The 27,349-nt window shown below is 45.6% G+C and overlaps 2 protein-coding genes across 2 annotated transcripts in view; one reads left to right on the forward strand and one right to left on the reverse strand.

Moving 5' to 3' along the window:
- The window catches only part of Bfar (bifunctional apoptosis regulator), a 29,427-nt gene extending 19,169 nt beyond the window's left edge, over positions 1–10,258 (forward strand). Inside the window, exons 6-8 of the mRNA XM_026409244.2 lie at positions 3,375–3,548; positions 5,060–5,262; positions 7,435–10,258. Of these exons, the coding sequence (XP_026265029.1) occupies positions 3,375–3,548; positions 5,060–5,262; positions 7,435–7,627 (570 nt within the window). The 3' untranslated portion in view covers positions 7,628–10,258. The remainder of the gene's footprint in view (positions 1–3,374; positions 3,549–5,059; positions 5,263–7,434) is intronic.
- Positions 10,259–10,861: 603 nt separating this feature from the next.
- On the reverse strand, positions 10,862–26,869 carry Pla2g10 (phospholipase A2 group X). Its single transcript, XM_026409281.2, has 4 exons — positions 26,785–26,869; positions 24,104–24,254; positions 22,457–22,563; positions 10,862–11,072 (listed from the first exon to the last, which is right to left on the reverse strand). The coding sequence occupies exons 1-4, from the start codon at positions 26,867–26,869 to the stop codon at positions 10,930–10,932; spliced, it is 486 nt and encodes a 161-aa protein (XP_026265066.1). The 3' UTR covers positions 10,862–10,929.
- Positions 26,870–27,349: the final 480 nt, after the last annotated feature.

Consider the following 27,349-nt stretch of genomic DNA (forward strand, 5'->3'; position numbering starts at 1 on the left):
AGAGGTATGAATTTTGAGCAGACCCTTCTGCAAGTAGCTTTCGTCTCTGTGACTCTAGTTCCCGCTTTTTCTCTTTTGTTCAGTCTTCCATTGGACACGTGTGGTAATTTGTGCATGGACACTGCAAGAATTTCCATTTTTGCTCTTAGAAGCAGTTCTGCTCTGACACTCCTAGGAAGTTCTTAGGCTTATGTACAGGAGTTTATGATATATGTTGAGGAGCAGAATTATTAGGTCACAAGTAATGCCCATCTTCAGCCTTACTAGACATTGAGAAATAGATATTCAACATAACTGTACCAACTGGTTCTTCACAGACAGGATTCAGTGACTACTGTACTGTAAAGGGAGTATAGTACAGTATATCTGGAATTTACCAGCTCATACCCTAAAAAAGACATCTTGGAGAAAAATATCTAATAGCCAGTGAACTTAAGAGGGGAAATGCTCACTCAAAGTTGAACAGAGTACAAACTAAAGTAGTCAGAAGACTTGGGGGCTGGGGATGTGGTTCAAGCGGTAGCGCGCTCGCCTAGCGTGCGTGCGGCCCGGGTTCGATCCTCAGCACCACATACAAACAAAGATGTTGTGTCCGCCGAGAACTAAGAAAAAATAAATAAATGTTAAAATTCTCTCTCTCTCTCTCTCTCTCTCTGTCCCCCTCTCTCTCTCACTCTCTTTAAAAAAAAAAAAAAAAAGAAGACTTGGGCTTTTTTTCCCTTGTGCCATTATGAAGGTTGAGAACATTTCATACGAAGAAAGAGGCACTCTGAGTTCTGGTGATCATGAACAGTTGCAATTCTCTGGGGAGATTTTATCATTAACATTACAATTTAAACTACTCCTGGTCTCGATCTGTCATTTCATTTCTCTGAATTTGGAATGTAGCAAGACTCTGGGGCCACTTGCTGAGGCTTATAGGCTCCCCAAGGACACACTGACTGCAGGAACACAAGCAAGTACCCACACAACTCTTTGTGCCTCTTTCTTCCTCAATAAAATGACCTCAGCAATTGTTCATTGCAGCATCATTGGTTAGCAGCACTTAGAAAATAGCCCAAGTCCCTATCATTAGGGATAGGTTAAATAAATGAGTCACAGATATTCAAGCTCCCATTCATAAAGGAGGAGGTGACTGTGCTAATGAGGGAGGAGAACTGGGGTGTGGCTCGGGAGTAGAGTCTAGCATGCATGAGGCCCTAGGTTCTACCACAATGCAAAAATGAAGAAGGAAGAGGATGTTCAACTTGTATTGATTGCTAACTAAAAGAAAAGCACATTAGAAAATATCTGCATGTGTATCTACACATACGTTTGCATATAATAGAAAAATCTAGAAAGATATCCAAACTTTGTTTTTCTGTTTTTAATGCTAAGAATGGAACATAAGGCTTCGTGCATGCCAAGCAAGCCATCTCTCACTGAGCTACATTCTCAGCCCCCAACTATTGAAAGTGGCTTTGTCTGGAGAATAAAATCAGATGGGAGGGGAAATTCTGTCAGCTAATCATCTCTGCATCATTTGAGGGAAAAAAAAAAATACTGTGTGCATTTATTGCCTTTTTAAAAAACTTATTTCAAACTTTTTAAAGAACAGGTATGGAGTTCCTGAGTTGGAAAGTTTGTTTTGTATTGTTTATTTTTAATTTAAAAAATCCTACTTCTTTTTTATCATAAACTATTTTTTTTTTAAAGAGAGAGGGGGAGAGAGAGAGAGAGAGAGAGAATTTTAATATTTTATTTTTTAATTATCGGCGGACACAACATCTTGTTTGTATGTGGTGCTGAGGATCGAACCCGGGCCGCACGCATGCCAGGCGAGCGCGCCACCGCTTGAGCCACATCCCCAGCCCTATCATAAACTATTAATTCAGCTAATATAGTTAAACCATAGACTTTATGTAGCCAATATTGGTCCTAGCATGGCTTTTAATACTGACATGACATTTCTGACCCTCTAAATATGAACACACAGTGACCATCTAATTAAAATATGTACACGTGCTCTTAATATTAACCAGAACAAATGGGAAATTTATTTTGGCACAGGCATCTGCCACTGTATCTGGCAAGTGAAAGACTAGGAAAAAAAGATACAATATGTCTGTCACTCCCAGAAGTTTCCTCCTGACCCTTTGAAAGCCTTCCCTCCCACTACTCTCCATTCTAATAGGTGTACAGTTGTCTCTACTGTCATTTTAATATGCATTAAACCAATGACATTAACCATCTTTCACCTCTTACTTGCCATACTTATATCTTCTTTGGTGAAGTGTCCATTTTTTAAAAAACATGTATTTTTTAATTGTAGTTGGACACAATACTTTTATTTTATTTATTTTTATGTGGTACTGAGGATCGAACCCAGGGCCTTGCACATGCTAGGCAAGCACTCTACCGCTGAGCCAATTCCCACCCTTAAGTGTCCATTTTATTTGATGCTACTAAGAGTCAAATAAATTGAATCATTTCTAAAGTTTTTTAATTAGGAAAAAATAAATATTTATTCACTATAATAAAATTTTGAAAGATTTACAGAAGTGAAGAAATTGCCCATAATCAACACAATTAGCATTGCAGTTTGTTCTCTTTTCTCTTAGTCTATCCTATGAATAGTTTTAAAAAGCCCTTTTGTTTGTTGATTCATGCAACAAACATGTATTGACTGTGTGTTAAAAGCCAGGTGCTCCTCATCAAGGGACTACAGACCTTAGTAAGACCCTGCTGTCCTGGTGCTAACACCAGCAAGATCATTTTGCTACATATCCATGAGTCTTTTTTCACCTAACTTTGTTAGCATTATCTAAAGCATCTTATACTCTTTTTATTTTTTATTTTTTATTGCTGAATTGCTGAGGCTGGCCTTGCACTTGGATACTCCTGCCAATCCCAAATCCCTAGGATTACAGGCATGTGCCACCATGACTGGCTCATACTCACATTTTAATGAACATTTGAATTCCATGCATAATATCTCATGTGCTTTGCTTAGGGCTCAGATATCTGTGGTTTTAACTGTTAACACACAGCACAACATGAAATGTGAAGCCTTCTCTAGTTAAAAGATTATTTTCATTAAGTGGTGCCCACTTACAGATTGGTTAACTTAAACATTTAAGACTGATATATTTTGCCAATCTGCTTTCCCAAAAGGTGTTCTAAGCTTCTCAACAGCCCCCAATAGAGATTGGATTTTTCTACAGAGTAGCCCAACAGATGGATTACTTGGCCTCTTCCTGCCATTCATTCACCCATTGTTTGTGCACACCATGCAGAAAGGCTGATGGCAAAGGACACAAGACCACTGAAGGAGCACAGGTGGGGAGCTGGCCACTGTGGTTGTAATGGCCCTGTGCCTGCCTTGTCCTCTGCAGGCCGTGAACCCAGGCAGGTCCCTGTTCCTGCTGTATGCCCTCAAGAGCTCCCCGAGACTTGGTCTGCTGTACCTGTACCTGTTTGACTACACAGATACCTTCCTGCCCTTCATCCACACCATCTGCCCTCTGCAGGAAGACAGCTCCGGGGAGGACATCGTCACCAAGCTTCTGGTAGGTCTGCAGAGTGCCTGGAGTGGAATCGGAGCTGTGGCTGTAGGCTGTCAAGGAAGAGCAACCGATAACTAGCCTTCAGTGAATTTTGCAGGGAGAGCCCCTGCCAAAGAAAGTGAAGTAAGACTTTCCCCACACCCAGAAACCCATTTAGTTTTTTGCATTGCATAGCCAGAGGGGTAACCCTCTGGACTTAAAATATTCCTTTAAAAAAAAAAGCAATTTCTTGTCTCCTGACAGGACCCCAAAAGGATGGTTACCTGTCCTTCCACAAGACAGGATTCATATGTGCCTTACTGTTCACTGGGGTGATTTCTCCCTGTTTAGTTGGTCATTTGAGAGTAGTCCTTTGCTTTGCTTCCCATAGGGCTAATCCTTCTGATCTGTTTGTATTAAAAAGTGTCATGGGTATAGGAATTGTTATATGTAATCTATACCTGTCCAATATTGAAACAATTTCAAAATCTCCAAAGAACCTTTTTAAACACTACCTTCACTCAAGTGACTTCAGCCTTGAAGGCAGTTTTTAGGTTTTGTTTTTAAAAGGTTTTTTTACAGTGCTAGGGATTTAGCCCAGGGTCTTGCGCATGCTACACAGTCACTCTACCACTGAGCTACCCCCCAGTCCTTAAATGCAGTTTAAAACCTGAGTAATGAATTTACACAGTATTTCCTCTATACTCAGTTTCCAGCTGTTATCTCTCAACTTGGAGCACAGAAATTGTAAAATGTTTCCCTTTTAACAAGTTGTAACAATCCATACTTGGTCAGCAAGCTATTTTTTATTAATATTTTTAGTTGTAGATAGACACAACACCTTTATTTATTTGTATGTGGTGCTGAGAATTGAACCCAGTGCCTCACATGTGGGAGGCCAGTGCTCTACCACTGAGCCACAGCCCCAGCCCAACAAGCTATCTTTTTTATTTGCAAATGTCTATAATTGAAAACTTAGCCAGTGCAGTGGCACACACCTGTAATTCCAGCAACTTAACCAAACCCTCTCTCAAAATAAAAAGGGCTGGGATGCAGCTCTATGATAAGGCGTTCCCAAGTTTAATCCCCAGTATTGCAAAACACACACACAAATCCAAAAAATTACTTTGTTAAGGTATGTAGATGTCTGTTTTTAATTTCCCTGCTCTGTTATCATTCTACCACAGCTAAGATGTCAAATTTAGGAAGTGTTTTGAGTTGTCCACACAGTGACAAAAGAGTAAAACGCTGGTTAATTTAAAGTCATTTCAACTCTATTGCTCATAACACATGCCTGTCTAGATATAACTTCTGAGCTTCCACGTTATGTAACAAGCACCCCAGATCAACCTTTTTGGTAAGAATTAACTACTTTAAGGTTCATTATTATAAGAGAATTTGATGGCTGAAATTATTATTTTAGATTGTTAGGTTCTTATGTATGTGTGTGTTTTAACAAACATGACGCTCCTTGATTAATCTTGTATCAAAATCAGTCCACATGATTTTTGTGTCTGGATGTGTTCTTTTTTGAGGATCTGAGAGAGCCCACTTGGAAACAGTGGAGGGAATTCCTCGTCAAATACTCCTTCCTCCCATACCAGCTGATTGCTGAATTTGCCTGGGACTGGCTGGAGGTCCACTACTGGACATCACGGTTTCTCATTGTTAACGCCATGCTACTCTCGGTTTTGGAGTTATTTTCTTTTTGGAGGATCTGGTCAAGAAGTGAGCTCAAGTAAGTGTGTTTCTATGTAGAAGAGGGTTGAAGCAACAGGGCTGGGAAAGAAACAACAAGTAAGGGAAAGGTCTTCAAAGCATTTCACATAGTTGAAAAGGGAAAAAAATTCCTTCTTCTACCAAGACTCTTCAGACTCTGGTTTGAGAAATACTGCATGTGCAGTGAATAGGAAAATCACCTGTTTAGGAGGTGGGGGTTCTTTGTGTTCATTGTTATTAAAGTGTTTTCCTATATATCTTATTCCCACATAATAACAGATCATGTTGTTATTCAACTTTCTGTGGCTATGACAAAATACCTAAGGGAGAAAAACAACTTAAAGAAAGATTTATTTTGGATCATGGTTTCAGTCCATAGTCAGCTGGCTTCATTGCTCTCAGGCCCATGGTGAGGCAGAAACAACATGGTAGAAGGGTGTGGCAGAGAAAAGCTGCTCACATATGGTAGCCAGGAAGCAGAGTGAGAGAGGCAAGGACAAGATGGACCCAGGCCAAGATGTAGCTCCCAAGGGCATGCTACCAAGGACTCACCCTTCAACCATGTCCCATCTCCTATAATTTCTGCCACCTCCAATAGCTCTGAATCCATCAATGGATTAATCTGTTGATGAGCTCATGATTCAATCACTTCCCAAAAGCCTCACCTCTGAATATTGCTGCACTGAAACCAAGCCTTCAACCTGTGAGTCTCATTCTATTCCAGATCCAAACCACAATTCCCATAGGGTGTGTATATGTGAAGGATTTTACTAATTAAGGAATAAGCAAGTGAGAAGAAGAGAGTCCTTTGTGGAAAACAGTAGTATGTTAGAACATAGACCTGTTAGGGAATTCTGTAGGCATGCATCTGACCATGCTCTGCCACCAACTGGGACAAGAATAGCTTCTAGATTGATTCAGGAAATGAGAGCATTAGACGAGACAGTCTCTGGTTGCAAGTGACAAAAACTAGCCTAAATTGGCTTTCCTAAAAAGGAAGTGCCTATTCAGGGCAGCAGGTGGGATTGGCCCCCGAGACCCAGGTGCTGTCCTCAGGCTGACTGTCTCCCTCTCCTGGTGCTATTCTTTCCTGTAATTTAGCCTGTCATTGGCTCTTCTCACATGAGAGCCTTTTGCTGCTCCAGACTTTGGTTGGACCACCTTACCAGCCTCCCCCTGGTGGGATGGAAGCCCTTCTTTCCCCGTGACACTTGTAACAAGTCTCAGGGCCCATGTGCCTTTGCTCTGGTTGGCCCAGCCTGGATCCCATGTGCAGGACTTTCCTTGTTCAGGCTCATGCATGTGTTTACCCCACAGCTAGTAGCTGGTTCCACCCTGACCCATCATTCCACATGGAAAGAATAGAGGAAGGAGGGCTGAGGTGTGGCAAAGTGTGTGGCATGCTTCAGGCAATCTCCAGTACCCCCTGCCCACCCAGAATAGGAAGACTAGGGGAGGGAAAGCAAAACTCAGAAGCTTTTCCCAGAAGGGGACAAATACTGAGTAGACAGAAGTAATACATCTGCTACTTTCTTTCATCCCGACATCCATGACTTGCAGGATTCTCAACATCATCAGTCAGAAGCAGCCAAATAAATGGCTCTGAGAATCTGCCAGGAATCCCTCGTGGATTTTTATTCAGCAAACTCATTTATTCTTGCAGAGAGTATGCATATTTATGACCCTGCTACACCCCTGGCTCTCTGTGGGACCCTGCATATCTTTTGGTAAAAATACAACAGTCTATACTAAGAACCTACAGCCTCGCAAAGAAAGTATGTTATGTTAAGAAACTCATAGAAGGGCTGGGGTTGGGCTCAGTGTGAGGTGCTGGGTTCGATCCTCAGCACCACACAAAAATAGATTAAATAAATAAAGATATTGTGTCCATCTACAACTAAAAAAAATTAACAATAAATAAATAAAAAGAAAGAAAGAAACACATAGAAGTGGGATGGCGATGGAACGGCTCAGGTTCCAGGTGTGTGGTGCAAGGACCAGGCAGCAGTGCCCCGAGGAAGCACCCATAGTCTGTTCCTGGGAGCCAAAAAGGAGTTGGTTGTGCAAAGGTGTGTCTCAGGCCCTAGGGTCAGAAGACAAGGTCTCTGTGGGCCAGAGACGGGGAGAGCGCAACCCAGACCTGAGCCCTTGAGCACTGAACTGCCCTGAACCATTTCTTTTCTCTTTTCAGGACACTTCCTCAGAGGATGTGGAGCCATTTTTGGAAAGTGTCAACACAGGGGCTTTTTGTGGCCATGTTCTGGCCCCTCATCCCCCAGTTTGTGTGCAACTGTTTGTTTTACTGGGCCCTGTATTTCAACCCAATCATTAACATTGATCTCGTGGTCAAGGAAGTTCGAAGACTGGAAACGCAAGTGTTGTGACTGGCGCTGTCCAGGCTCTGAGCGGGTCCTCCAGTCTCCCCAGTGCCTGAGCGGATGCTTTGGAGGGTGAGGGAAGAGGAGACTTCCTGTTTCTACCCCTGGTAAACAAGGTGCTGCTTTGTAGGACAAAGGCTTCAACCAGGTCCTCTCTTCTCTGCCTGTGGCACACCATGGCAGCAGACTAACACCCCAGTACCTGGAGGACTGTCTGTGGCCCACACAGCCGCCGCCTCACAGGGACCTGGCTGGCTCAGGCCACCATGGCTGGCAGGACTCAGGGTCCTCAGAGGACACAGTGTGGATGACGTCAGAAGGCCACCACATCGGCATCTCCCTCCCTGCCTCAGTTAATGACAGGTTCCTAGAGCCAAGACTAGGCTTGTTTGGGCCAGGCCTGTCCTGTACGTCAAATTTAGGAAGACAGAGATAGGGTTTTTGTCATAGGCATAAAAAGTTACACATTTAAAAAAAAAAAAAAGGGAAAACCCAGAATCCAATCAACAATTCTGTCTCCTTGGGTAGTTGCTGGGTTTCAGAGGAAACCTCTAAAATGATTCAGTTTGAGATTAGAATGATGGTCGGCTTTTCCTCACTGTTTTTTTGTCGTTGTTATTGTTGGTTTGTTTGTTTGTTTGTTTTCTGTTTGGGGTGGGGCTCCCTTTCTCTGAGCTGGGATTTGAGTGGCTATCAGGCAGCACCCAGAGCTCCCCTCAGGCTAAGCTGCATCAGGCTGCTTAAAGGCATTGCTTTGGGGTTTTGTTTTGTTTTGTTTTTCAGAATTTAATCTGTAATATCCAGGATAGACTCTGCATTCATGCATTGAAGGAAACATTTTATAAATTGACCTCGCACTGTATAATGTGTAATCTTTATTGTCCTCTTGTGGTATGTGAGCAGCTGGCATAATTATACCAAGTGCTGTAATTGTGCACACAGAGTGGGAGGAAGGGCGGCCTTTGTTTTCCTCAGTGTGAAAACTGCAGGTGTGAAGTGTGAGCTGTGGACTGCCTGGAGAGGAAAACTTTCATCCACAGTGTGGGGGAGCTCCATGAACCATTCATAAACCCCTTCCACCCTTAAGTGAAGATTTCACTCAAACTTTTCATCTTAAAGTTTGGAGAAATTACTTGAAATAAAAATAAAAGATTTTTATACAGATAAATGCTCTGTATGGGGAAAAAAACTAGTTGTTTAGGAAACACAAATTCACATGCCCAATATAATCTGCTGGTCCTACTAAAGTCTCAGGCTTCATGCAGACCCACAGTGAGCCAAGGTGTCTTCTGTGGAAAGAGGGAGAATGTTCTTCCTTGTTTGCTCATCAGGCACCAGGACTGCCTAACTTTACCTTTTTATACTCTGAATGCCAGAGACACTAGGGGACCCACAGTGTGTACATCCCTGGCCCTATGGGGTTACTGGTATTTTTTCTCAGTGAAAAAGTGGGAGCTGTTTGGCATGGGTACAGCTGGCCCCAGTTTAGATCACAGAATCCCAGACCTGTACCTCCAACCCCCACCTCTTGGCCTCCCACACTGCCCAAACCCCCTTCTAAGATGAATTAATACCAGATCTCTGGGAGGGAGGACAAAGAAGATTTGGCCAAACAGGTAGACTGGGCACTTGCTTCTTAGTGCCAGCAGAGATAGACATGCTGAGATCAGGGCTGCCTCTCGCATCTCCTCCCTGCTGTCAATCCAGGTGGCTTAGGAGGACCATAATGGGTGTCCATGTGAAATATTTAGACCTTGTGATTGGATTTCTCCAAATCCAGCCAAAGAAAAATTAAAAAGCGTTGGGAGGAATATTTATTCTTTGGCATCCCACCACAGGGATTGACTGAAACAGGAAATACTCCAAAATCTAAAAGTTGGCAATCTACACAGTGGCATCTGTTCAGGTATAATGGTGCACAGTTGTAATACTGGCTACCCAAGAGGCTGAGGCAGGAGGATTGGAAGTTCCAGACCAGCCTGAGTAACATCCCAAAATCCTCTCTCAAAATGAAAAAAGGGGCTGGGGATGTGGCTCAAGCGGTAGCGCGCTCGCCTGGCATGTGTGCAGCCCCGATTCGATCCTCAGCACCACATACCAACAAAGATGTTGTGTCCGCCGATAACTAAAAAAAATAAATTCTCTCTCACTCTCTCTTTAAAAAAAAAAAAATGAGGGGGCTGGGGTTGTGGCTCAGTGGTAGAGCGCTTGCCTAACACATGTGAGGCTCTGGGTTCGATCCTCAGCACCACATACATAAATAAATAAATAAATAAAGTGTTTTTAAAAAAATGAAAAATAAAATGGACTGGGGTGTGGCTCAGTGGTAGAGCCCTTGCCTAGCATGCTGGAGGTCCTGGGTTCAGTCCCCAGGATTGGGGGGAAAATTTTGTCTAATACAAGAGGAGGTTTCCAAAAGGCTTTTTGTTTTAATGACATGGCACAAACCTTATGAAAAAATCATAGTGTGTCAATACTTTTTTAAAAACTATAGAAAAGACCAGTGAACAGCACACTAAAATACTGAAAGTGTATTCCCCATGTGGGGATTGGAGTGATTTGGGTTTTGTTTTGTTTTTCTGTTGTTCTGTATTTTCATTTCTTTTTCTTTCCCTGCCCCAAATAAATAAGCATGTACTACCTTGGAAATCAGTAAACAACTTTTTTTAAATGTATGTATGTGTGTGTGTGTGATGCCGGGGACCAAACCTAGGGCCTTATGCATGTTAGGCAAACATTCTACCATAACTGAACTAAATCCCCAGCCCAGGAAATAATGTTTATTTTATTTTAGAGATGGGATCCCACTATGTTTCCCAGGCTGGCCTCAAACTCCTGGGGTTTGTCCTCCCCAGGAAACTGTTAAAGGTGGAGTGGGATGGGGAATACTCTATTAAGCAAACAGCTATGAAACTTGAATTTCACAAGGGCGAGTGTTCCCTGTGTGTCTTCTTTATTGCCGACACAGAGCTACAACATGGCCAAGTGCCCAGCAGGTATCGGCGCTCATTTGACCACCAGCCATAAGCAGCAAGTGAGAAGACAAAACCCACCTTTTCAAAAAAGTCGAACTAACCACAGAAAACGATACCAAGCTCAACACAGTCATGGTTTTATAAAATAGGAATGGGACTTTTGACCTTCATCAAACTGGAAGCCGAACAGACTCAATCTGAGTTCCAGGCCGGAAGGCAAACACAAGGCTCACGTGGCTTTATCACTTGGCCTCAGTTGCCTCCTCCAGAAACTGAATTCTGTTGTTCATTAATGAAAGGGAGCTTTATTTCCTTTTGCAAATGAACACGGAGTCAGTCACACTTGGGTGAGTCCTCCTCACACAAAGACGGGGGGTAGAAGAGGTACTTAAAGTTGTACTTGGTACCGGCTAGGCAGTAAGCAATCTCCTTGTCACACTTACACAGGAGCTTCTGGCATTCATCATCCGTGGATCCTGGAAGGAGTGGAGAGACTGGGGTTAAACCCTGCAGAAACTCCAGGGTCAATGCCAGGGAAACCAGCACAGCTGGGCAGAACGGGTCAGGTGTGGCATGTGTGTATGTGTAGAACAGGACATCTCGCCAGGTGCTCTCCATCAGCTTGTCCCCTCCAGGAAGGAGGGCATGTCAGCCCCTGTGAAAAGGAACTTAAAATTTCAGATAGACAGTCTGATGTCCACACAATTCTGGCTTCTCTTCTGTGTCACATTATTACTGTTTCACTTGGGGATCTGCTTAGATAAGACAGTAGGGGCCTGGCAGCCATCCAGGCCTGGTTTGACCCTCCTTCAGGCCATGTGACTTACCTAAACTTTCATTTAAAACAGGAGCAGTTCTGGAGAGGCAGCCCAGGGGTAGAGAGCACTGGCCTACCATACACAAGATCCATCCCCAGCCCTCAAGAAAAAAAAACGCCCTGACTGTAGGTAGCCATCACATGACCCCTATCACCCCTCCCTCCTGGGCTAACCTTTTGAGGACATGCAAAGATAAATCCCCTCTAGCTGGGGAATTCCACTTAACTCATTAATTGGCTTGGGAAGACTTTGTAGTCTAAAAGTCATGTTATTAATCTAGATGATGTCACTCCTTTGACAGCCATGGATACACCCACTATCTTTTAGTGTGCACTTTTAATTTTTGACATAATGAACAACTTGCACTATCAGATTCTTCTAATCTCCTTCAAAAGGCGTGGTGAAGAAGTGGGAGCTTGGAAAATGGCTAGCTCAGCCATGGTTTTAGAAGCTTTGTGCCTTTAAACACATGCATGAGAAACTAGAAAAATCAAACCTGGGCCAGGAGCGGTGGTACTTGCCTGTAATCCCAGCAACTCCAGAGGCTAAGGCAAGAGAATCTCCAATTCAAGGCCAATTTAAGCAACTAAGTGAGGCCCTGTCTCAAAAAGGGCTGGAGATGTGGCTCAGTTGGTTAAGCGCCCCTGGGTTCAATTTCTAGTACCCTCCCCCCACTCCAAAAAAAAAAAAAAAAAAAAAAAAACACCTATGGAGATAAAGTTCTAGAATTAGTCTAGTTAGATGATGATGCCTGCCTGCCTGCAGGCTGTGAGGCTTCAAATGGGTGTGTGGGTTTTATAGAAAAGAAATTAGCAAGATTTGGTAGTCAATCCATCACTTAACAGAGAGACACTTCCTCTTGTCTACTTGGAAAATAGAAGGTTGGAAGGGAAAAATCTCACTCTAATTCATTTGTTAAGCTTCTGTGTAGAGCAAGGCACCCAGAAGAACAAGTCTCTGTTCCCCAACCTGAACAGTCTCCAAAGGCAGAGTCATCAGCACTCCGCTTTGCGGAGAAGAAACCCTGGAAGGCATGGGGAGACCAGCACCCCCACCCAGCTCTGCCCAACTCAAGCCTCCAGCATCCAACTCCAGAGACGGGATGGGGTATTGACTGGGACCTTTAAGGTCCAAGTTATAACAGGATTATTTAAGAGTTTTACTGGCATGGGAAACAGCTTATAGGTAAGAGAAAAATAAGGGGTGCAAAACTTACTATATATTTTTTTAAAGAAATAATTTTTTAATATTTATTTTTCAGTTTTCAGTGGACACAACATCTTTATTTTATTTGTATGTGGTGCTGAGGATGGGACGCAGCGCCCCGCGCATGCCTGGCGAGCGAGTTACCGCTTGAGCCACATCCCCAGCCCCGCCATTATATTTTTTAATTACATCTTCATAAAGGAAAACAGGAAAAACACCAGAAGGGAGAGTTGTCTGGGGTAGCATCATTGGGAGTTTAATTTCCTCCACTTTTATACCTTGTCATTTCAAACATTTCTACTTTGGGCCATATGATGTTTTCATCATGGAAAGAAAATCCATTTTATTTATTTTTTTTTTTTAAAGAGAGAGTGAGAGAGAGAGAATTTTTTTTAATATTTATTTTTTAGTTTTCGGCGGACACAACATCTTTGTTTGTATGTGGTGCTGAGAATCGAACCCAGGCCGCACGCATGCCAGGCGAGCACCCTACTACCGCTTGAGCCACATCCCCAGCCCAAGAAAATCCATTTTATTAAAAGGATTTGAAGAGTAGCTATTTCATGGATTAATGTACAAAGTGGGGGAAGTAGTTCAGTGGTAGAGTGTTTGCCTAGCATGTTCAAGGCCCTGTTTCCATCCCCAGCATCGCACACACAAACACAAATGTACAGTATCTGTTAGATCAGAATGTCTACCTGTCATTCAGCAGCTGCACCCAAAGAAAGTGGTTGCTAGGAGCCAGGTGCAGCAGCTCACACCTATAATCCTAGCAACTCAGGAGGCCAAGGCAGGAAGATCTCAGCAACTTAGTGAGACCCTGAGCAACTTAGCAAGACCCTGTCTCAAAATAAAAAGGGCTGCGGATGGGGCTCAGTGGTTAAGCACCCCTGGTTCAATCCCCAGTACCAAAAAAAAAAAAAAAAGAAAGAAAGAAAGAAAGAAAGAAAGAAAGAAAGAAAGAAAGAAAGAAAGAAAAAGGAAGAAAGGAAGAGGCTTCTGGGAGCTTTGGTGACCCTCCTCTTCCCCAACTTTTATTTTTTTTTACTATAATTGATATATAATAGCTGCACATATTTATGAGGCACAGTGTGATATTTTGATACTCTGCCCCCTTAGCCTATATAAGTAAACACAATTTAAGTCTTCTTTAAATGTCCTTGCTATGTAATGTACCTCGTGACAAGCTCTCTACCTGTCTCTTCAGATTGCCCCCCAGCCCTTTCTATGCTGTAGAGGAACCCCCAATACAATATTGGACCCAGCAATTCTAGACTTGATGCTGCCCACAAAAATCCTCAAATAAAGGCACAAATATTTACAAACACCCATGGTCTCTGCAACCTTGTGGAGCAGTTGATGGGGACATGGTCAAAATAAAGTACATTGATGACATGGACCAGCCATTCTCAACCATGGGCAGCTGAGCCTCCAGGGGGGCATCTGGCAACATCTACAGACATTTTAGTTTGTCACAATGGGGGAGGGGGTGCTACCATCATCTAGTGTGTAGAACTAAAGATGCTGCTAAACATCCCACAGTGCACAGGACAGCCCCTGGCAACAGAGAATTATGTGGCCCAATATGTCAATAGTGTCAAGGGTGAAAAGCCCTGCCACAAGTTATATCTAGCTTTAGAGAAGTAACATCAGCTAGGTATGGTGGAGCACACCTATAATCCCAGCTACTCTGGAGGCTGAGGCTGGAGGATTGTAAATTCAAAGCCAAAGAGATCCTGTCTCAAAATTTTTTAAAGGGCCAGGGATATAGTTCTGGGGTACAGCAACCTTGGGTTCAATAATCAGCCCAGCAAAATAAAAACATAAAAAACCCTCCCTGGGAGCTGAGGTTGTGGCTCAGTGGAAGAGCACTTGCCTAGCAGGTGTGAGGCACTGGGTTCGATTCTCAGCACCGCATATAAACAAATAAATAAATAAAGGTCCATCAATAACTAATAAAAATACTTTTTAAAAACCCTCTCTGGTTCTTCCCCAAAAAAGAAAGCATTCAATGTCCCCCCTCATTTTCCAATACCATCACTACCACTCTTACCCTGGGCCCTATACTCCAGCCTACACCATCCTCAAGCTCCAATGGACCACACAGGCATCCTCCTGCTTCAGCCTTCCAAGCTGCTAGGATTACAGGCATGCACCACCACGACAGGATAACGACTGTGTTTTATTATTCCCATTTTACAGAGGAGTAAAGTGAGACTCAGAAGGAGTCGGAAACTCAACCAGGGTCACAGAGCTGGGAAGGGGTGGACCAGGAGGGTGTACCTCCCACCTTCTCCCTGAGCAAAAAAAAAAAAAAGTTTCTTTTAAAAACAAGATGTAAGCCTGGAGCACTGTGGGGCAAGTGGTGCATGCCTGTAATCCTAGTGACTGGAAAGCCTGAGGCAGAAGGATTGCAAGTTCCAGGCCAGCCTCAACAATTCAGTGAAGCCCTGAGCAACGAGGGAGACCCTATCTCACAAACAGAAACAAAGAAAAAACAGGCTGGGGGTGTGGCTCTATGGCTAAGCACTCCTGGATTCAATCTCTGGTACAAAAAAAAAAAAAAAAAGGTCTCATGGCCTCAGGAATCCAAAGGAACCATGCTGTTCAAGAAAAATAAAACTATAAGAGAAAAATAGCTACCACTGGTTAAGCTTAAAATTAAAACCTTAAAATAATTAAAACCTGCTAGTAAATATTATTGCAGGCTTAAATTTTTTTAATATATTTGTCAAGCCCATAAATGGAAAATGAGCTCTATTTTATACCCATAATTAAATAAACAACTATGTTCAGAATATCTCCAAACAGAATAAGAGAATATTTTTATCCAAAAAATGCATAATAGATACTTTGGTTCTCTTCATTGGGTTCAGGGAGGACAGTTCTGTCAACGGGCACAGAATTCCACCGACGAACATACCAATAAATATTTCATAAACATCCCTTTCGCATGGGTAGGAGCAAGCAGAACATGCAAATTGAAGAGAAAAGGAAAAGATCTTCAGCAGATCTCACCATTGAGCCATGTTTCACCTCCCTGCTGGTGCTGCAAAGGGGCTGTTTAGGGCCATATCGCCTCCCCGGGCCCCGGGCCTCAGTTTCCCTAACTTTAATTGACAGATTGCATAAGATGGTGCTGGGTCTCACTCAAGTCCTACTGTGTATTTTGTACTGGGGATTGAACCCAGGAATGCTTTACCACTGAGCCATATCCCAAGCCCTTTTTATGTTTTATTTTGAGACAGGGTCTTACTACGTTGCTGAGGCTGGCCTCAAATTTGTGTTCCTGCCTGAATTTCTAGGATAACTGTGTCTCCATATGAATTCAGTTTTGTTCTTATGCCAGTTCTTCAACTCATACTATGGAGACATGGCTGAGAGTCCACGCATATCTAAAATCACCCACCAGTAACCATCATGATCACCTTCTGGCCTGCAGGGCAGACCTGTCTCCAGAGGCTGGGTTTTATTGGCAGACACACAGCAAGAAGACAGGGGGGAGAGAAGGGGAGAAAGAGAAGAAGAACTCCCATTCAATCTGCTTATCATGTTACAAACCCTGCAACACGTAACTCGCAGGTAGGCGAACTGAGGCTTGAGCAAAGTGATGGAACCGTCATCCATCTAGGGACAAGCCATTTTCAACACGGAAATGCCAAGAATATTCAAAAGAGAAAGAAAAGTCCCTTCAATAAAGGATGCAGAGACAGCTGAATAACATCATGCCAAAAAACTAACTGGACCCTTTCCACTCACTCTATGTATAAAATTAACTCAAAACAAATTAATAAATTTAAGAGTTGAAACTATAAAATTAGGCTGGGTGTGATGGCACACACCTGTAATCCTAGAAACTCAGGCAGGATCACAAATTTGAGGCCAGCCTCAGCAATGTAGTAAGACCCTGTCTCAAAGTAAAACATTAATAAGGGCTGGGGATATGGCTCAGTGGTAAAGCATTCCTGGGTTCAATTCCAAGTACAAAATAAAATAAAATAAAACTGTTAGGAGAAAACCGGTAAGCTTTCCTGACCTTGAATTTGGCAATGGATTCTTCAGACATCAAAAATATGAGCCACAATAGACAAAGTAGGTGAACTGGATTTCATCAAAATTAAAAACTTTGGAGCATTGAGGACATTATCAAGAAAAGGAGCCAGGCATAATGATGCATGCCTATAGTCTCAGAAGCTCCAGAGGTTGAGGCAGAAGATCACAAGGTTAAAGCCAGACTCAGCAAAAACGAGGCACTAAGCAACTCAGTGAGACCTTGTCTCTAAATAAAATACAAAAAAGGGCTTGGGATGTGGCTCAGTGGTCAAGTGCCACTGAGTTCAACCCCTGGTGCTCCCCAATCCCCCCCAAAAAAATAGAATTACCATATGACCCAGTACAGTCTATATATGTGTGTAGTGTGTGTGTGTGTGTGTGTACTTTAACTAAAAACAGGTACTCAAATAAATGCTTTTTTGTGGATGTTCACAGCGGCACTATTCACAATAGCCAGAAGGTAGAAACAATTTAAATGGCCATCCTTGGAACCATTGCAGAATGAAAGGTGGCAGAGCCATACTGTAGAACACAATTTGGTCATAAAAGGAATGAAGCACCAAAACACCCTACGATGTGGATGAACTTCCAAAATAGGGCACCAAGTGAAAGAAGCCGGGGTGGAGATCCACATACCGTGCAATTCCACTCATACCACTCACACTCATTTCTACCTCTATGCACGTACCTAGCTTGGTATCCTGGTCTAGGAACGTGCATAGAGGTAGAAATCACATTGATAGGCTTGTCCTTGAGGTCCAAGGTGTTCCCAAGATGAGGGGGGGGGGGGCTCAACTCTGCACAAGTGGAGTCCCTGCCACATGTGCAGAAAAGAATGTCAGCACTCGGCCTGGCCGTTAGGGTAGAGAGAGATTTATTTAAGAGAACAGAGAATGCCAGCCATCTTCAGAGGGAGAGAGCAGCCCCTGGGTGAGCAGCCCCTGGGTGTGGGGTGTTAATACTCCTAGAGGGGCAGGTGGGGGCTGGACTAGAGATGGAGCCAGGGTGGAGTCACACAGTCTTGCACCAAGTTTTCCAGTTGCCCTCGGTTATCTTTTGCAGGGAAGAGTGTGGGTCAAGGGCTAGGTCCAAGGGCTAGGCCAAGGGCCCAGGCTAAGGGCTTGGGCTAGCTTTCTTTGCTTTGCATTTCAATGGTTTCCTGCATTTGCTTTTCTAGGTAGACCCAGTCTATCTTTTTCTGCATCCGGTGCTGGTGATAAGGAGAAATGGGAGGGTGGGAGACTGGGGACTGGCTGTGGGTATAAGTTTTTTTTTTTTTTTTTTTGCTTGTTTGTGTGTGTGTGTGTGTGTGTGTGTGTGTGTGTGTTACAGTGCTGGGGATTGAACCCAGGACCTTATGCATGCCAGACAAGCATTCTGTTGTACAGCCACATCCCCAGTCTCTATTGGGTATATTTTTTGAGGGGAGAAATTGAGAATATTTTGATAATGGTTGGGTGACATTGTGACTATATTATAACTGAGTTGTATGCTTTAAAATGATGAATTTTGCATTATGTTTATTCTCATTTAAAAGCAAAAAAGTGATAGAAGCAGTTTTCTGGTTCATTTCTAACTCTTCAGATAAGTCTGAGTCTCACTGACTGAACTTTAATTCTGCTTTAAAATTTATTTGAAAGGACACTATAAATGGAAAGCACCATTGAGTCAGTCTGTCTGTCTGTCTCTCTCTCTCTCTTCCTCCCCCACCCCCCTTCTCTCTCTGGTTCTGGAGATTGAACCCAGAGCCACTCACCACTGAACTTCACTACCAGCCCTTTTCATTTGGAGACAGGTTCTCCCTAAATTGCCCAAGCTGTCCTTGAACTTGCAATCCTCCTGCGTCACCCTACTGAGTCACCTATAGGTGAACACTACCATGTGTGACTGAGTCTTAAAAATAAATGTCTCACTCATTTTTATTTTTCGTTGCCTTGTTTAGAAATCAGTAAGGTTGGGCTGGGGTGTGGCTCATTGTTAGTTTGCCTAGTATATGAGGTCCTGGGTTCCATCTCCAGTATCAGAAAAATAAATAAATAGATAGATAGATAGAGAGAAGATAAAATAAGAGAGATTGCCTTGGAGACACCTAACATTTTTAATTGTAGTTTTTCTCTTGATGTTAGGAGACGTTGGTCAGGTACAATGAATATGGAGATGTTAGGATGCAGTATGATAATCATTCTCATGTTGCTTGTGGTTCAAGATAAACTAATACAGTGTGGAAACCAAAAAAAAAAAAAAAATTAACAAACTATTAGTAGATAGGTAAAAAGCCAAGCCAGAATTCAATGTAGAACTCTTGGATACAGTTATCAGCCAGAGTGGTTTTCTCTGTTTAGGAAGGAATCAAGCTTGTGGCCTAGCTCAGTGGTACAGTTGCCTTAGCATGTGCAAGTCCCTGGGTTCAACCCTCCATACCTCAGAATCAATCAATCAATTAAGTAACTAAGTAAACAAGACTGTAATCCCAGCAGTTTAGGCAGCTGAGGCAGAAGGATCACAAGTTGGAGACCAGCCTAGGTAACTTAGTGAGATCTTATCTCAAAAAGTAAAAGAGGGCTGGGGATGTAGCTCAGTTAGGTAGTGCACCCTTGGGGTTCCATTCCTGGTACCAGAAAAGCCAAACTAAACAAAAAAAAAAAAAAAAGGATCAGCAAATATTAGAGAGGTGTGAAAGTTAAGCAGCGATGAACTGAGACTTTCTCCTCCCCTCCACACAATTAAAAGAGAATTGAAGGAGAAACAGCTTCCTCTTGGGGAGGCCTCAGGGTGAGCCAAAGCTGCTGCCCTGCACTCGCCCAGTCCTGCCCTCAGTGGGGTGTCGCTGGGTCACTCTCAAGGCAGGTTCTCTGTTGGGTCACTTATTCCATGGCCCCTGCTATGCATGAGGCACAGTGTCCTGTCACTTCAACCTCATACCAGACAGGCTCCAATTCCACCCGCAGTGGACAGACTAGGAAACAGACACTGGGAGACTAGGGCTTGGCCAACGAAATGAACTGGAAATGAACCCGCACAGGAATTTTTTTTTTTTTTCTTTTAACATTTTCGCTTCACCATGACCCATCCATTCCCCTGAGACGGGACAGAAGAAACAAGAAACAGGTAGAAAACAGACACCAAGGAAGGACAAGTGGCGCCCCTGACCAGCGCGGGCAGCTGAACCCAAAGTCACCTGTGTGAATTTGGGGTAACGCAAAGTATCACACAGACACAGAATACCTTGTATAAGCTTCAGGATGGCTTCCCAAAAACGGGGGGCAAGAGAAGGTCACCGGAGGCTGATGAGAGAGAGGGAGCGCATTTGGAAGTGGGCTTTTTGTTTGGGGGGGGACACTGTTTCTTAGGACATTCTATCCGAAAAAGGCAGAAGGGGTGGGATTACAAAGGAACAGGTGAGTGTAACTCAACCCCAGGGGTGCCTGCTCCTGGAGCCACACTGGGGTAACGCCCAAGTTGCTGCGGAATGCAATAATTGTTCAGGACCCCGGGGCATCGGGACCTAAAGGCACATTCATCCAGGCTGGCTCCCCCCAGAAGTTTCCCTTGCTTCCCCAGGCCAGTCTGTCTCTGAGGCCTGTCACTCCCAAATTTCTGGGAAACCCATAAGTCTACCTGTGCACTGTTAATTAGCCCACCAATAAATAGGTTAAGTCAAAAGAGATAGGACATTTTAAGAAACCTATGATTCAGGGAACCTTACAGTACTATCTACTGATCAGATAATGGAGACAAGGTCAGCCTAAAGATCCTGAGAATGACCAGGACCACCATACACCATCTGCCGATCACCAGACTGATGTCATTCCTACCTGACAGGCATGTGTCACCATGCCCAGCTTTGTTTGGTTTTGACACGTTTCCAATAAATTGCTGACATCTGTGCACTTTAACCTAAAATACTTCAGGCCACGTATTCCTTTCCGTTTCAACATTTGTTTTTTCTTTTCTTTTTTTGGTATTGGAGATTGAACTCAGGGACCCTTACTTAACCATTGAACCACATCCCCAGCCCTTTTTATTTTATTTATTTATTTATTTATTTTAGTTTTCAGCACAACATCTTTTTTTTTTTTTTTTAATGTGGTGCTGAGGATCGAACCCGGGCCGCACGCATGCCAGGCTAGTGCACTACCGCTTGAGCCACGTCCCCAGCCCCCCTTTTTATTTTTTACTTTGAGGTAGCATCTTGCTAAACTGCTTTGGGCCTCACTAAATTGCTGAGACCGCCTTTGAACATCCAATCCTCCTGCTTCAGCCTCCAGAGTTGCTGGGCTTACAGGCTTGTGCCACCGCACTCCACTTAACTTTTTTTTTTTTTAATTTTTTTTTTTAGTTGTAGATAACACAATAGCTTTATTTTATTTATTTTTATGTGGTGCTGAGGATCGAACCCACTGCCTCATGCATTCGAGGCAAGCGCTCTACCACTGAGCCACAACCCCGGCCCCTCAGCTTGACTTTAATTCATGAAGACATTCTCTTTGTAAAACATGGAAGCATACAAAGAACATGAAGTTGCCCTCTACCCTCGTGCCCTTCAATCCTGTCCCTAGAGACAATCATGGCCACCCTCAGTTTGGAGTCTATCCTTACACATCTTTTTCTGAGCTTTCTATATGCCTACATCAAGCCGTGGAAGGTAGTATGGTACTATTCTGCAAGATTCTTTTATCCTTTTTTTTTTTTTTTAACTCCAAAGTTTAATTGGGTGAACCAGTATTTTCCAATCAGTCTTCCAAGGGGGGAATTAATTGATGCTCTGAAAACACAAGCTTCTTTGGTCTCTTTCCTCTGAATATACATTATTAGCATATTAAAGGTTCTTGAATATCCAGTGGTAAATAAACCCATTTACCATTGTTTAAGGTTAAACAAAAGTTCTTTAAGGAGACAAAATTCTTTTCTAATACCCATCTGAATCCTGTTGCTTTTCACCAGTTTGGAAAGTCCATGAATGTCTTTTATCCTTTCTTAAGTCCATGAATGTCTTTTATCCTTTTTTCTTTTTTTCAAACACAAATAAGGCTGTACTGTCAAAGTCATTCTGCAGTTGGTTTTTCAGTCAATATCTTTCTATGTCGGCATATATTTCTATCTTACTCTGTCTTTGGTTGCAGAGTATTCCACAGTGTGGAAACACTGTGGGTTTTTAACCCAGAATCCTTCTGATGGTTGTTTATACCTGGTATCATTCTATCCTTTTCTTTTTTCTTCTTTTTAAAGATTTTTAGGGGGGCTGGGGACGTGGCCAAGCGGTAGCACGCTCGCCTGGCATGCGTGCGGCCCGGGCTCGATCCTCAGCACCACATACCAACAAAGATGTTGTGTCCGCCGAGAACTAAAAAATAAATATTAAAAAAAGTTCTCTCTCTCTCTCTCTCTCTCTTAAAAAAATAAATTAAAAAAAAAAGATTTTTAGGTATAGGTAAACAAATACATTTATTTGTTTATTTATTTATATGTGGTGCTGAGGATTGAATCCAGTGTCTCACACATGCTAGGCAAGTACTGTATCACTGAGCTACAACCACAGCCCCACTATCTATTTTTCCTTTTTGTCCAGACACTAAATAAATAGGTTTCTGTGTATGTGGGCGCGTGTGTGTTTCATATACGCAGTGTAAAAAAAATCTCTTGTACATAAAACCTAAGGGATGGTCTATGGAGAGTTAAGAACAACCCTGTGTTATTACAAGAAGAGCACAGGAATCACCTGGCTCTTCCGGGATGCCCAGGGGACTCTTGGGGACACTGATGTGTACCCTGCTGTGACTCACCACACAGGATGCGCTGGTTGTCACACTGCCAGGAGTAGCGCTCCAACTTGGGTCTGCAGCCAGCCTCCTCTGCGCGAGTGTAGCAGCAGTCATGGTGATAGCAGCACCTGCGGGTGTCACGCAGACAGGCCAGCAGGTGGGTGCCTGCAGGGAACTCCTGCATCCTCCCTTGCTGGGGCTACCGGTGAGTGCAGACCCCTACGGAGACAGTGCCTTCCGGTGGAAGCTTTATCCCTGGTAAGCTCAACGCTAGGGAAAAATCCCACTGGTTCCATGAGCCCTGCACAGCCTCCATCCCTGGCCACCCCCAGGCAGCCTCCTCGCCTTGCTCTGAGCCTCTGTGCTCCAGCCATCCCAGCCTCCTTTCTGTCCCTCCAGCAAGCCAAGCCCCTTTCACCCCAACTCTGTCCATGTGGCACCCTCTGCCTGGGCACCTCCCCTTGGGATGTCATGGCCTCCTCCTGTCTCCCCAGGCTACACTGTCTCCTGACACACCCTTTCATAAAACCCAGGATCCCTCCCTTCCGGGCAGGTACGTAAGGAAACCCTCATTATAAACCTCGTTAACATCCGTCTTTCTGGGATGACCAAAGTTCTGTGAGGACAGCACCTCTGTCCCAGGCCCTCCCGGCCTCGATAAACATTCACTGTTGACCAGTGACCCCGGGAACACCCACAAATGCCATCAAACCTGTCATTCATTCGTCTACCCACTCATTCATCCACTGGTATCTCTCCACTTGTCTGAGCCCTCAACAGACAGGCCCAGGAGGTCAGCCAGTTCCTGCTCTGCTCTTAGGAAGCCCCCAGTCTGGGGAGGGAGACAGATAAGCCACCAGACACAGGAACGGGAACACACGTTAAACAGAGGGACATTAAGAGCCCAGAGGAGATGGCAGACCCAGTGAGGCTCCAGAGAAGGTTCCCTGGAGACCGTGTGGCTGAGCTGCCTCTGAAGGACACGCAGGAACCAGCCAACCAGAGTCGGGGAGGTCGCTACCGGTGGCAGGAGCATCTGTGGCTCAAGGGTTAGTCAAGACCTCCAACTAGGAAAGAGGCAGCTGAACTTGGCACAGTGTACCTCTTAGGGGTGCCAATAGTTGCACCCCTTGGAGCCTCAGGGCCTTCATCTGTAAAATGGGGACAAGCACCATGACTATCTTCAAGCTGGCCATGAGAGTAAATGAGGAAGTCACAGGAAGAGCTCAGCCTTCCAGGATCAGACCCTTCTCACATGGTTGCAGAGGGCAGGGGTTGGGGCATGAATGCAGTCAGACTGCCAGAGTTCAAATACCAGGTCCCACGCCTTACTCTATGCAGCCCAGACAGGTAACTTAACCTTTAAGCGCCTCAGTCTCCTTGTCCATGAAATGGGGTTGATGTGAGGATTCAAAGGGATGCTCGGAGCAGTTCTGGTGTGTTTAAGCCTGGTTTTAGTTATATTACCTTCTAGGCAGCATAGTTAGCCCACGGTCAGGGTTAGAGGCAGCTGTCACCAAGACGTGTCCTCTCTGGCCACATAACCCAGGAGGCAGCACCGCATGCTGGGATCTTCCTGCAGGAACCCCCAACTTCAGCTTTGGGCACTTCCTCGTGGGCCTCAGGGGGCAGGAGCAACTTCTAGCCTGGACCCAAATGTACACTCACCAGTCGATGGCATCCTGGGGTTGGCCATGGCCACCCAGACCACAATAGCAGCCGTAGTTCATGTAGGCCATAGGGGTTCGGGTGCCGATGCAGTTCAAAGTCCCTGCCAGTTCCAGGATCCCACGCCGGCGCACATGTGACCTCCTAGATGCTGAGAGGTAAACAAAGGTCAGAGGCTTCAGGTCAGGACTCCCCTGGCCCTAGGGAGGGACATTAGACTGCGAAGGGACTGGATGTTGCAGCCTGTCTGGGTTCAAATCCTGTTTCCTACCTGTGTGACCTTGGACAAATTAGGGACCACTGTGTACCTTGGTTTCCTGATTTGGGAAATGGAGGAAAACATAACCTCTCCTAGCAGAATAAAATGAGACGGAGCGTGCAGCCTCTAACACCTACAGTCAATACCCTCAAGGCAGCTGTGAAAGGAAAATGAGTCACAGACTACACCAAGTAAAAGGTGATGCCATGGGCCTTCGTGCTGGCTGGTCCCCCTTCCTGGAACACTCTGATTCCTGACCCCCTGCCCCTGTCAACTCTAGACACAGTCTCTTTGCAAGTTCTGCAGTAAATGCTAGTTCAGCTGCCTGTACGGGGCACTGCGCATCAGCGATGACGTCACCGAGGAGCACTCCTCTGGGGGCTTTCCAGTCCCTGGGCTCCACAGTTCTCACCCAGACTCTGGCTCAGGGCCTTTGGATCTCCTTATGTTCACTGCCTGGGAGCAGCGTTCTCCTAGTTTGGGAAGCTCCCCGGACCTGGGCCTGGCCATTTGTCTGGATCCTGTCACAGCCCTGACACATAACAGTACCCATGAGCTGTGATGGAAACCCTTGCAGTTGACAACTGGGAAAGAAGAGGCCATCTGGGAAAGGTGGCCCTCATACAGCCCATAGCCCTTAAGCTGGGGCTCTGACCCAAGCTTCTGACCCATGAACCAGGGCTCCTTCCTCCCGGCCCAGGGACAGCAGCAGCAGAACAGAAACTCATGCCCAGGCTTGTGTCCTGGGCATCTGCTCCCCAACACACCAGGCCCGAGGTCAGTGCAGGTGAACGCCTAGCATGTAGACATCACTTTCTCTTAATTAGGACCTGTCTCTCTACAGTGGCTCTTTGGAGGAGTCCAGGCCAAATCCAAATGACGTCGTATTGTTCACAGTGGGAAAAAAGTAGCCTATTAGTGGTGGTGGGGGCCAGAGCTCCCTTGGTGTCAAAAAAAGAGGAAAAGGCAAAAAAAATGAGTTTAGAATTCAAAAGTTTACCTGTCCTCACTCTCCCAGCCACCTACACAGCTGCCTCAAACCTTCCATGGCTCCTATGGGCTCTGGATAAAGCTCAGGGGCCCCACTGCACCCCAAGGCCCAGTGGGGGTCAAGTCCTCCGACTCCTCCAGGGCCCGCTCTCCTGCACCAGGAATCCTGTGCTCTCTCCAGTCATACCCAGCACATCCACACTCTACTGCAAATGCTCTTACCCAGTCTTACCAGGCTCACAGACCACCTCCCTCCACAACTGCCTCAGCCCCCAGGTGGCCCCAGGGACCCTTGTCGGACTGTGCTGCTGTCTGCTTAAGAGGATGACCCTCCAACCTGGGTGATATTACAGAGCAAACCTCTGACAGGAAGCTCTGAATGCCCTGGCACTTGATAGACTTCTGGATCCACTAAGCTCCCTGGAACACATCCACCCTAAGCACCCCAGACAAGGGCCCAGCCTCAGGACCATATTTTGAAGCTTTCTGCAGAGTTCCCACCACCAACACCACCATCTGACCACTCTCTGGCATCCTGAGGTCTAGGAACAGACCTAAGAAGGGCTCAGGCATGGGGCGGGTTTGAAACCGAAGAAAACACTCCCTTTGTGCCAACATAGGTGGGGCAGGTCAGGCTGGGGTCTGTTTGCTCTGTCTGCCCGCGGGCGGGCAGCCTCCTTTGGGAGGGCTTGGGCTGGCAGGGTATCCTGTGAGCCCCGGGTCCATGCATCTGTACTTGGCAGTGTGTCCAGGGTTCCTGTGAGTTTCCCCCAGGGGCTGTCTCGGGGGTCCCTGGGTTGTGCATGCAGCTACTCCCCTCCAAGCATTTTGCTGAATCTGCAGCCTGGGTCTGAGGAGTTGTGCACCCCAGTGCCCAGGTGAGGGGGGTGCTGTTCCTGGGTGGCTGTCTTAGGGTGCCCGTATGTTCCCTGAGTGTGCTGCTCAACTGTGGGCTCCAGAAATGGGCAGCCACCAAGGGGACCTCTCTGAGGGTGACCCCAGGGAGAGATGAGAAGGAGACCATATGTTCTTCACCCACCAGCAAGCCCAGCCCCTCTGCCCCTGCTCGCCACCCCCATGAGGTCTGAGATCCAACCTCAGAGTGATTGATGGTCAGCTCACAAGAATGGGGATCAGGACGGCAGGGGTAGGGGCTCTGAGTGGCTCTGGAGGCTATTTGAGGGGAGGACTCTGAACCTCTGGGGAAGGTCAGGGCTGGTTCTGAGTCCTTAGGTAGAGTGTGCTATGTGGGAGGCCCTGGACAGAAGTAGGGGACAGGGTGGCTGCGTCCCTGGGATGGATGAGTGGGTGGATATCAGAAGAGAGGGCTGGGGGTTGTGCAGCTCCTGGGGACCTGGGGCAGGCTGGTGAGTTGGGATGCTGAGCTCCTAAGTCCCCCGGGAGGGCTGGAGGAGGCCGGGTCATCACTTACCCACGCTGGGTCCGGGGCCAGGTCCCAGCAGCAGCAGCAGCAAGAGTAGCAGCATTATTGGGGAGCACGGAGGTAGCAGACCCATGGGAGGGTGACAGGTGTGGGCCAGGCTGGCGGGCAGTGCAGTCTTCAAGCCTGGCCGACCCCCACCTCTGGCCCCGCCCCCGGCCTCACCTTCCCGCGGTCTGGGCGGAGCCAGGCAGGGGCGGGTACCAGGGACTGCCTGGAGCCTGCGTCCGGACCTCTGCGTGTAGGTCCCCCAGTGGGCTGGGAGGCCAATCAGGTTCCTGGGGCCAGGAGGGAGAGTCTTGCTCCCGAGTACCAAGAATTAAATAACTTTCGTTGATCTTATTACCTGAAGCGCCTCTGCGCTGCTCACCTGGGCTTCCAAAAGGAGTGGAGGCTCGGGGGAGAGGATAGCACTGAATTCATCTCATCATTTTAAGATACAGGACACTTTGCGCTCCTGTTGCCTCTCAAAAATCAACACTCTACAGTGTCCCTGCTACGGCTGCCACCATAGTGCAGGAACAGGTGACCAAAGTTTTGCCCAAGGTCCCACAGT

Source organism: Urocitellus parryii, chromosome 9 (assembly GCF_045843805.1).
Source record: "Urocitellus parryii isolate mUroPar1 chromosome 9, mUroPar1.hap1, whole genome shotgun sequence".
In the NCBI taxonomy this organism is placed as follows: domain Eukaryota; kingdom Metazoa; phylum Chordata; class Mammalia; order Rodentia; family Sciuridae; genus Urocitellus; species Urocitellus parryii.

Bases quoted from the DNA above. Each gene is read 5' to 3' on its own strand.
- Pla2g10 (XM_026409281.2), bottom strand. From the start codon at position 26,869: ATGGGTCTGCTACCTCCGTGCTCCCCAATAATGCTGCTACTCTTGCTG. The intron at 24,255-26,784 runs GTAAGTGATGAC...TTTACCTCTCAG, and splicing joins TGGCCCCGGACCCAGCGTGG to CATCTAGGAGGTCACATGTG. The intron at 22,564-24,103 runs GTGAGTGTACAT...TGACACCCGCAG, and splicing joins CCCCAGGATGCCATCGACTG to GTGCTGCTATCACCATGACT.